Raw genomic sequence first — 10,890 nt, 5'->3', positions numbered from 1 at the left:
GAGCCTTCTGTGGGCCGGGCATCTTCTAGGCACTAGGACATGCAGAATGGGACACTCAGCCCCTGGTCTGGGGAGGTGACTTTCTACAAGGCCGAGAAGAAAACAAGTCAATATTGTGGTAGATGAGGCCAAACGCCGTGGAGAAATCAAACCAGATGCTGGGACGCAGAGAGACTCGGAAATAGGGCTGCCTTTCTGAGGAGGAGCCTGCCTGGGACGTGTGTGGGCAGAGGGACCAGCAAGTGCAAAAGCACTGAGCAGGGGACATGCCCGGCTTGCTTCTGGAACAGGAAGGCAGTGACAGGGGAGGGCGAGTGAGGGGTCAAAGCTGGCAGAGCGTGAGCAGTGCCTGGCAATGGGCACCTGCAGGGTGGAATGCGGACACTGAGAATGTGGCCAGGCCATTGTCCTGTTGCCCGGTGACACATTGGGTGTTTTGGGAGCAAGACTGCTGGGCTGGGGAGGGCCCTGTCCATGGGGGACCACTGGCAGAGTTTGACTCACAAGCACCACATGGAGGCTGAGGGCCAGTTAGAAAGGGGGCCGGATGATGATGGCCCAGCCCTCCAGAGTGCTGTGCGTGAGAGTCCAGGGTCCAAGGACCCCGAATACCAGGACCTAGATGGTGGGGGGCTGGGCTTCAAAGACCAAGAAGAGGAAATTCCCCCCGAGGAGTTGGCCGGGGAAGAATTCCTAGATGACCGGGACCCAGGAGAGGCCATCCTGCAGTTGGAGAGTGTTCTGGACAAAGATGAAGAGGATGCTGTGCCCGAGATGAGGTGGCATGGGGGTGGGCTCAGGTGGGGGGGAGGGAGCAGCGTGCCCACACCCAGCCCATGGCCCTGGCGCAGTGCCGCAGGCTGGGTCCCCCCGGGGCCAAGAGGGCAGCCCCCTCACTTGCCTCTGAGGCAAAGTCGGCAAACACAACCCATCAAGGCAGCAGGTGGGTAACGGTGGAAAACCCTACAACAGTGCCCATTTTGGAGTCAGACAGCATTCAGATGGCAGAGCTGAGAGGTCAGGAGAGGCGGCCCCCAGTCTGACAGAGAGAAAAAGAAAAGGGGACATCCCCCAGCTCGGAAGCCACAACCAGTCCAAGCCCACACATTGCCACAGCTGGTTAGGATGGTTAGGATGCCTAGGGGACACATCTTGGGCAAACCGGGAACTGGTGAATTGAGCATTTGTGGGGAGTGATTTTTGGCCAGGGGTGCTGTCCTGAAAAGAGCCAAGTGCCGTCTCTGCTGTGACTTAGTGGGTCAGCCGGTGCCCTCTTTGGTGTCACCTCCCATACCGCAGATGGATGTCTGCCGAAGTGACCTCTGATGTCATGGGTGCAGTAACAAGGGCCGGGGAGGACCTTCTAGCCCATTATCTGAGCGCTCCCTGAGGCCTCTCTGTTGCCCACTCCTCCTCATGGCCGAGACATGCACGAGCTGAGAAATCGGCCATCCTGGGAGGGGTGGGCAAATCTCTCTTGGAGGGAGTGGGCCACCTGGCCAGGGTCACAAGTCTGGTGCCACTGGAGCTAGGACTGCAGTCCATGGCTTCTGCCACCAGAATTTGCGACCCCCCCCCCCCCCGCCAGAGGAGATTCGGGGGCTGGAAAGCCAGCAGTTCCAGCCTCACCACCCAACTCCCCACAGCCGGCTGTCCATCACCCAGAGGGTCCCCAGCACCTCCATGGCCAGAAGGAGGAAGAAGGGCAGGCGGCTCTTCGAACTGGCAAAACCCAAGACCAACTGGCACGTCTTGAAAGACAGGTGAGGTGGCGGGCTGGTGGCCTCACTGGAGGCAGGGGTGGGGGTCCATGAGGTGGAGAGCAGCGCCAGGGGGTCCCATTTGTCACCCATATAATAAACTTGGGGTGAGAAGTCAGGGTGCGAACGGAGAGAACTTGGGGGGCACAGTGGTCCATGGTGGCCTCTAGAGGCTGGCCACGGACAGCGAGGCGTTTGAGCAAGTGGGAGCCGCAGAGCAAGGTGGGGGATGGGCCTGTGTCCTCGCAGGATGGGGTGCTGCTGTAAGGGCTATGCCTGGATCTCCCCATGCATGAGGACCTTGCAGTTCTGTGTCTACTGGTGAGTCCCAGGGGCGTCTCCTCTCTCTGTGTCCTGCCCAAGTTGGGGGGAAACAGCCAGGCCCTGGGGCCGTTTTCTTACTTTTGCCTTCATTTTCTTACTTTTGCCTTCTTTTTTAAAAAAAGGCTGGTTTTGCCCCCTTCTCTGAACAAAATAATCTACATTTCCCCGTGACTGTAAGACTTTTCTGAGTCTGCCCTTCTCCTGTGTCTCCATTGTCCCCTCCCTTCCCACTGGTCTCTCCACCCCATCATACCTCAGCTACCCTGTCTGTGCACCTGTTTATGGGGTGCCCTGAGTTCTGTTTCAGAGCAGGGCGCAGGAAGCCTGTATCCTGCTCCCTTTGCCCTGAGCCATGCCCGGGTGCATTCCAGGCCATCTGTGTACTGGATGGAGAGGTTTCTTGAAGATACCACGCTCACTGTCACGATGCCCGGTAGGTTGGGCGGCCCAGCACCTCCACTTCTCTGTTAGAGGCCTCCTGGGTCAGGCATTCAGAGGTGGCCCTTATCCCAGCGCTGGTACCTGGCCACCCTATCTGACAGGCTGCTCCTGGTCTTCTGGGGCTGGGCCACCTCCATCTCACCCAGACCTTTGCCTGGCTTCAGCGGCCGCTACGTCAGGGCCTCCCCTAGCCCTAACTCTTCTGGGGTCCCTGCCATTTCTCCCCCATTCTCCATCTCTCAGTGTATCTGTCTCTGCCCCCCCTTCCATGGGGCTCATCTCTTGACTCTGTCCCCTGGGGAGCCAGAGCTAGCTGAAGGCTGGTCCTGGGGGTAAAGGGTATGGGGCAAACCCTGCAGGGGAAACCCCAGTTTGCACCACAGCCAAGATGGGGTTATTATTCACTGTACAAAAAGACCGTTTGCTTCCCTCCCACAAGGGTTTCCACCCTTCTTGAGAGCAATGGATCCCTTCAAATAAAACTAATTATTGGGGAGAAGTAACAGAGCAGGTTCTCACTTGGGTTTAGCATCTCCCCCACAGTGGACACTAACTTGGAAACCCTAGGCCTGTACAAACTTCAGGCCCAGATCCACTTTCACCACCAGTGGGTTGTTGGTACTGCAGGAGCCCCATGGAGGGACTCAGGGCCTGAGCTCCCATTCCAACCCTGCCAGCTCCATCCTGGGCGCTGTGAGTAAGGGACTTCAGGCCTCTGACCCTGTTGTCCCCAGAATGCTGACGGCAAAAGTTATCCCAGCACAAGGTGTCTGGCACTGAGCTGTCTGGACGCGATCTTGCTCTAGCCCATGGGAAGTTGCTCCGTGGGAAGGAAAGCCCAGGGGGCAGGCAAGTCTCAAGTTGGGGCTGTTTCCCATTTGTGCAGTGGTGTCCCGCCGAGTGGAGGAACTGGCCCGGCCTAAAAGGTTCTACTCGGAGTTTTACAACAGCAGCAGGTGAGGGAGGGGGCCGGGTGGGCTCTTGGAGGCTGGGCAGAAACCTTCCCCCTCCCTTGACAGAGTGCAGATGGGGAGGGTTCAGGTACCAGGACGCGATAGCCCAAGACCCTAGCAACCTCAGCTGTCCACCTGCACAACAGGTGGTAGCGGGGACCCTACACAAAAGGCACTTAGCATGGCACCTGCCAGAATGAGTGCTTCGTCATGTTACTTACTCCCATCATGTACAACTTATGACACAATTCCTTCTTATCACCTAAACTTTCATGCTTGTCGAAAGTGATCTTTAGAGTTCATTTTGATTACTCATTCTATTGCGTATATAAAAAGGAAAATGTAACTGAAGTAAGTTAGTTGGAGCGTGTCTGAAGGTTTCAAGTCATTTTTTTGACTCAGAGATGTTGACATGTTCCACACACTGTTTTTAAGGCTGTTTTTGTGAAAACAACTTTTCATTTGAATGCCGAATCATGGTGTAATCTGAAGATAATTTAAACTGCAGTTAAACATAACATCTGTGAACCAAGAATACACATAACTTGACTGAGGTTATTTCTATGAGAACAGCTATGTCTGCACACAGGCAGAGACAACTGGGGAGTCCGTGACGTCTTGGCTGGTGGCATTTATTATATAAGCCGATGTGAAAAGAAGAAAAATCTGCCTTAGATGAATGAAACATAGCTTAATTTCTGGAGCAGAGGCACAGCTGAGGCCCGACCTCAGGAGACTCAGCGGAAGTTCACTTTCCCAGTTTTCTGCAGATACACACTATTGTTCCTTGCATTCTTGTCACTGACCCCAGGCCCAGTGACCGGATGTGAGGACGGCTTCAGGACAGGGTAGCTCCAGCCTTGAGAACACTTAGGGGCTCCCATTAGGGTTTCTCTTATGAGTCTCGTCTTGGAGGTGTTTTCCAAACTCTCCACTCCCCCAGGTTCTCCTATATCCCCAGCATCAGAGAGGAGCTGAGAAAGAGATCACACCATACACACACACACACACACACACACACACACACACAAGCACAGACACGTCTCTTCCACGGCTAAGCTAGTGCCTCAAATGTGCTGTCTCTTAGGACTACGCCCATCTGGCCCATCCCTCGGCCCACCTTGGAACATCAAGCGTCTAGTCGCCTGAGGGAACTGGCCACACCAAAAGTCCGGAATAACATTTGGAGCGCAAACATGTCTCAGGTAGGTGCCTCGCTCTCCCTGGGGTTCCCCTCAGCCATTGGGGCTCTGCCCACTCTCAGTGGGCTGGGATCAGGGGTCTAGATGGACAAATGGGAACAGACTCCAGAGCAATAGACGTGCGACTCTGGCCAGCTCTGCCTTATTTCCGTTTATACTTTAGTGCACACAGAGACCCATAAACCACAATCATCGTGTTTTTAATATACATATGTAGCATCTTATTTCTTGCTCATCTCCTCACTATTTCTAGAGCACTACATGCTTATATGAAGCAACATTTTACGTGACTGCCAGCTCACTCTCTGCCCTTTGAACATGCCAGTTAGTTTACTTGGCCCCTGTTGATGGGTGATGAGGGTGTTTGCAGCCACAGGGAGCAGCACTGCACTCAAGCCCTGTGCCCCGCCGAGGCAGCTACACAGCAGTGCTCACGTCAGCATGTGCTCAGCTTCTTCTGAGACGGGTGAAGCACGCTCTGAAGTACTTGTGCTACGGTTCTGCCCCGCCAACCATGCATGACGACATGTCTCCCCCCACATTCTTGCCAGGGCTCACCAGTGTCAGACTTTTCTGTTTTTGCCACACTTGTTGGTTTGGACTGATATTTTGTTGTTCTAATTTACATTTCCCTGGCTGACAGAGAGGATGACGGACGATTTAGGCTTACTCTTCTAGAAGGGTGGCCCAGTCCCCTGTGGGTTCTTGGGCTCCTGGATTTAGAGCTCTTTACCTATGACAGCCACTGAGCCTTTGCTGAATACGCTGCAAACCAACTTCCTCCCAGTCTTCCGTCTTTTGGTGTTGCTTCTGGGGTTGTTTCAGTCCAGAGGGCCATTTTACCCTTCCCCTCTTATTCTGTTTCCAGGTGTCCCAAGTGTCCAGGGCAGCCCAGATGGCCATCCCCAGTGCAAGGACTCTCCAGCTGGCAAAGCCCAGGACGCCAGCCACCCTGTTGGAAAAGTGGGACCCTGTGCCAAAACCCAAGCCACATATGTCAGACTACAACCGGCTTCTTCACTTGGCCAGTAAGTAGGTCCTTGTGTCCTTCCCCACTGGATGGGGTGGGGAATGGTCAGAAGACCTGGACGTTAGGCCTGCTTCTGCCAGATTTGTGCTTGCCTCTCCCTGTGTCTCTCTCCTGGACTGTAGACCAGCTGTCAAACCCCTACGGACGAGCTGGACTACACAGGTTCCCAGGGTCATGGTCCTGAGGCTAAGAGCTGTGTGAATGGGTCTCCTAGCAGAACAAGTGGGTGCAGATAAGAAAGTCGGGGGCCACAGGGCGAGGGATGAGGGAGCCAAGCAGAGGTGCAAGGGCAGCTTTGAAATAGTGGCCTGATTCTGTTCCATCCTTTAAAACAAATGAAATACCCTGTCCTCCCGTGACAATAGTAACGTGTGCTAGTTGTAGAGAATTTGGAAAATGTAGAAGAACTTAAAGAAGAAAGGAATCCCATCACCCGATGATAATGTAGTTTGGGACGTTGCCTTCTGGGTGTCACGCGGAGGTACACACAGACCCACAAGCATACACAGCCACGTGTGCCTATGAGCATACTTCTCCCAGCGCTCTCTTTGCCCGACCCCTCCGTTCACACCCTATGGCCAATACTCCTGCGGGCTCTGCGTTCTGTGCATATGAGAACCCACTGCCCCCCTGCCCCCCACAACGCCCTTCTGTCACCTCTGGCCCAGTCCCCGGGGCCACCTTCACCTATTTGCCATGTGCAGCCACAGGGATCTTGCTGCATTTAAGTTGCATGCTGCCCTTTCCTGCTTACAACCCTCCCAGGGCTCCTGCCTCACTCCGCACGCCAATAGGCCTTTGTGACCTGTCCCCTGGCACCCCCCTGGGCTCCACTCCTGCTGCCTGAAACACTGTCCCCGTACTGGACAGGCATGGCTCACCCCTGTACCTTCTGTGGGGCGGGGCTCCCATCTGCCGTCTGGGTGAGGCCTCTCCGAGCACTCTGTGTAACCCGAGCCTGGGCCCACCACTGGGCATCTGTGTGCCCTCTGCACTGCTCTCCTTGCGTTTTCTGTGGTCCCGTCATGTTCTGACATACTTCACATTTATGCATCTGTTTATCCTTCATGGTCTGTTAAGTGCCAGGCCCACAATGTCAGAAGCTTTAGAGAGACTGTGTGTCCCCTTCTCCTGGCACAAAATTGCCAGAGTGTGTGGTTGGCTATTTGGGTTCACTCTGCTCTCATTTCTCCAGGTTCCTGTTTCCTGTGTCTCTGGTTATTGGTTGAGAGCAGCTCTTTATATCAGATGGTCACGAATCCTTTGCTGAGCATGTTGTACAATAACTTCTCCCTGGTCAGTCTGTTCTTTTAACTTTGCTCAGACGGTCTTCTGTTTGTTTAATTCACTCATTTACCCATTCCCTTAATATTTGTTAAATGATTAGTGTAACAAATAGACACACACATACACTCGTGCATCAGAGCATCTGTCTCTCTCACACATACATCTGGACTATGAATACATACACATTTGTACACACACACACTCGTGGACATACTCACCCATGTTTCAGATGGACCTGAAAGTATACATCCATGCGCGAGTGTGTAAGAACAGTGTAAGGTTGTGCTTTTCAAACAAGAAACTTGCATGCATTAATGGGTGTGACCAGCATTAAAGCATTAAAAAGTGAAATGACAAACGAATTGCATGAATTGTGTGGGTGGGCGCAAGTCTGTGGCTGTTTTATTTCTCTGTGTGTCCACATGTGTGCTGTGTAGCAGTGGACTCAGTCACCACTGTTGTGGTCAACAGAGCTTAGAAGCCCAGATCTCACAATGGTGGAAGTGCTCCAGAATTCTCGCAGAGGAGTTCAAAGAAGGTTAGATTCTGGGCATGGCCTTCTCAGCACCCCAAGGGGCTACCAAGGCCCGAATGTTTGGCCCCCTTCCCTTTGGAAGGGACGGTCATCTGCCTGGCAAAACTGTGGTCCAGCTTCAATGGCCTTGCCCAACAGTGGGCCCTGTGTGGGCTTGTGCTTGCCGGGTGAAAGAAACCTCACTTTCTCTACAGCAAGGGCCCCTCCAGCGAGACGGCACCTGTCTTGCCATTTGCACAAAGGCTCTGAGCAAAGAGGGGTTTCGAACAGAGGCTGTATGTAGCACCCCTCAAAGTCAAGGGTCCCGGAGCCCCCAGACACTGAAGGCTAAGGCAGTGACACCGGTAACCACCTCCCTTCTAGTCCCCCAAGCAGGCCCGTAAAGGAGGGGGTGACAGAGAGGTGGTGAGAAGGGAGCCTGGCTGAGACACAGGGGTCTGCTTCTGAGAGCTCTGTCCATGAAAATAGCCACTGGCCACGTGTGGCTCTCAGTGATGTACTAATCAATCAATTGGTTGGTCTAAATAAGTTAATTGATTTCATTAAAATTAACTAGAATAAAACTCCAGCCCATATTAGGTGCTCCCTAGTCATAGTTGGCTGGTGGGTGCCATGTCGCAGGTGCTCCAGAGGGCCTCGCTGAGGCTGCAGGCAGCTGGGCAGTGATGACAGGAGCCCAGGGGATCGCGGTGGGAGGCTGAGTCCTGAAACTCCTGCACGTCCAGGGAGCTGCCCCTTGCTCCACCAGAGGTGCCTGCAGGACCAGCCAGGTGGCAATGCCTCCTGCAGCCATTGCTCGCTGCCCCTCCCACCATGACATCTGAGGAAGGAGAGGGTGTGAAAGGGCCCACAGAGCCCCCTCCTCACGTTGGCCTCCAAAGCATTTTTGGCCAGTCCCTCTGAGTCCCCCTATGGGGGGGGACCTATGGCCATTTGAAATATTTTTTTCTTTACAAGTTACCCTTTTTAAAGTGTACAATTCATTATACTTCCATAAAAATTAAAATGTACAACTCAATAGTTTTTAGTACATTCAGAGTTGTGTGCCCATGACTACAATAAATTTTAGAACGTTTCATCACTCCAAAGAGAAATCCTCAATTAGTGGTCACTCCCCAGCCCCTGACAACCACTAACCACGTCCTGTCTGTGGACGCGCCTCTTCTGGACATTTCCCGTAAGTGGAATCACACACTGTGTGGCCTGTGTCCGGCTTCTCTCATGAGCACCGTGTGTTCAGGGTCCATCCACGTTGTGGCTAGTGTCAGCGCCTCCCTCCTTCACATGGCTGAGTCGCACTTCAGTCTGTGGCTAGACCACTTTATTTATCCATTCCTCCCTAGGGGGGCCACTTGAGTTTGCCCGTTCCTCCATGGCTGGGTCGGCCATCGAACTTGAAAGCGCTCACTGGGCGCTGAGCTCCTCAGGGAGAGTGGCTGCACATCCGGCTCTGCGCTGAACGCTGCCCCTCTCTCCTGCCCTCAGTGCCGAAGACCCAGTCAGAGAAGTGTGTTCCTGACCGAGATCCACACTGGAGGGTGCTGGACGTCACCAAGAAGGCGGTGGCCAGTCCCCGGGTCATCTCCCTGGCCAAGCCCAGATTTCGCAAGGATCTCAACGAAGGCTACGACCCCTACTACATCTCCCCGGCCTCCTTGGTGGCTCGGGTGTCCCCTCGCCTGTATGAGCTCGCCACCCCCAAGAGCATCACCAAAAAAGTATGAGTGACCCAGGCCTGGCCCCTGAGGTCCCATCCCAGTAAACACCCAAATGCACCCTCACCTTGCACGTGTGGCTGGCTCTGAGCGTTTTCGCCTGGAGGAGGGAGGGCGGGCTGGAAGGCCTAATAGATAGGTGGAGGGAAATAATAATACTTATGTTTGCAGCCACGCTGCGATTTGTGCAGCCCTTTTATTTTCGAAGTCACTTTCATGTGCTATCTCGGGCTTCTGCGATGTCAGGCAGCAGCCTCTTTCTCTCTCTCTCTCTCTTTTTTTTAAACCATCAAAGTGTGTGGTTTTTTGTTTGTTTTTTTTAAACATTTATTTATTTATTTAATTGGGGAAGGGGAACAGGACTTTATTGGGGAACAGTGTGTACTTCCAGGCCTTTTTTCCAAGTCAAGTTGTTGTCCTTTCAGTCTTAGTTGTGGAGGGCGCAGCTCAGCTCCAGGTCCAGTGGCCATTGTTAGTTGCAGGGGGCGCAGCCCACCATCCCTTACGGGAGTCAAACCGGCAACCTTGTCGTTGAGAGGACGCGCTCCAACCGAGTCATCTGGGAGCTCAGTGGCAGCTCAGCTCAAGGTGCCATGTTCAATCTTTAATTGCAGGGGGCACAGCCCACCATCCCTTGCGGGAGTCGAGGAATCGAACTGGCAACCTTGTGGTTGAGAGCCCACTGGCCCACGTGGGAATCAAACCGGCAGCCTTCGGAGTTAGGAGTATGGAGCTCTAACTGCCTGAGCCACCGGGCCGGCCCAGTCAGCCTCTCTTAACACCAAGATCTTCCCTCTGAATCTCTTATGTCCTGACTAGCTTCTCCGACTGCATCCCGAGTGTCCACAAGCACTTCAGGCTTGGTGTGACCCCCACAATAAAACCTACCCCTCTTACCCCCCACTGTTGCTCCGCTCTCCCACCGCTGGCCTAAGAAAAGTGCCTTGTTCTCATGCCCCCATCAGACCCAAGCACCTGACTCTCAGCGTTCTGCTGGTGGATAGCTGGGAAGGGGATGGGGCTTCGGAGTCCCCCTGCCCATTCCATTCTTCCATTAGGAACCACTATTCACTCATTTGTGCAAGTCAGGAATCTGGGAGAACGCTTTCAGAGTATCCTGTGGGGGGTACCTCCCCTCATCTGTCCCCTCCCCGCCCACTGCAGTCCCGCATGAGGTCTCTGCCTGGCCAGTGCTTCCTCCCTGGCCTCCCTGCTTCCTCTCTTGTTGTCCATACATCTTCTCTGATGCTTACAGCACATGTCAGTCTGACATTTAAAATGTAGCGAACCCCTGTTAGGAGTGTCCCGTTCAAACTCTCCCCCAGAGCCTAGCACAGGTTCAGAACGTGCAAACGGTCCCCAAATATTTAATCAATCAAAAACAACGACGACAGACTTCAGGGCCAAACGGTCCTAGGTTCGAATCTGTCACTCCTGCCCGCCAGGTCAGCACTTCGGTTCCCTGATCTAGGGTCGACGCGCTGCTCAAAGCTCTTCCTAAGGTGCGTTTCGCATGCTCCCCACTCGGCTCTCTGGCACACTAGCTGGGTCATTACTGCTGCAGAAGTGCTGAAAGTTCCAGAACCACGCTGCTCAGACTTCCGTCGCAATCCTGTGTCTATCACTTAATGCATTGGGTGGGC

At 53.9% G+C, this 10,890-nt stretch overlaps 1 protein-coding gene across 2 annotated transcripts; it reads left to right on the top strand.

The window, feature by feature from the left end:
- The first annotated feature begins 474 nt into the window (after positions 1-474).
- SPMAP2 (sperm microtubule associated protein 2) lies at positions 475-9,313 on the top strand. Of its 2 annotated transcripts, XM_019716005.2 has the most exons (9): positions 475-779; positions 1,647-1,763; positions 2,010-2,081; positions 2,456-2,517; positions 3,412-3,481; positions 4,566-4,683; positions 5,549-5,708; positions 9,018-9,164; positions 9,199-9,313. In XM_019716005.2, exons 1-9 carry the CDS (start codon positions 475-477, stop codon positions 9,258-9,260), a joined length of 1,113 nt encoding a protein of 370 aa, XP_019571564.2. In that variant the 3' UTR covers positions 9,261-9,313. The 2 variants fall into 2 exon arrangements, with proteins under 2 accessions (XP_019571564.2, XP_019571565.2); XM_019716006.2 differs by lacking the exon at positions 2,010-2,081.
- The last annotated feature ends 1,577 nt before the right edge of the window (positions 9,314-10,890 follow it).

This window comes from Rhinolophus sinicus, linkage group LG07 (assembly GCF_036562045.2).
Source record: "Rhinolophus sinicus isolate RSC01 linkage group LG07, ASM3656204v1, whole genome shotgun sequence".
NCBI lineage: Eukaryota > Metazoa > Chordata > Mammalia > Chiroptera > Rhinolophidae > Rhinolophus > Rhinolophus sinicus.
Note: the sequence above shows the minus strand (reverse complement) of the source record. Positions and strands in the feature narration are given on the sequence as shown.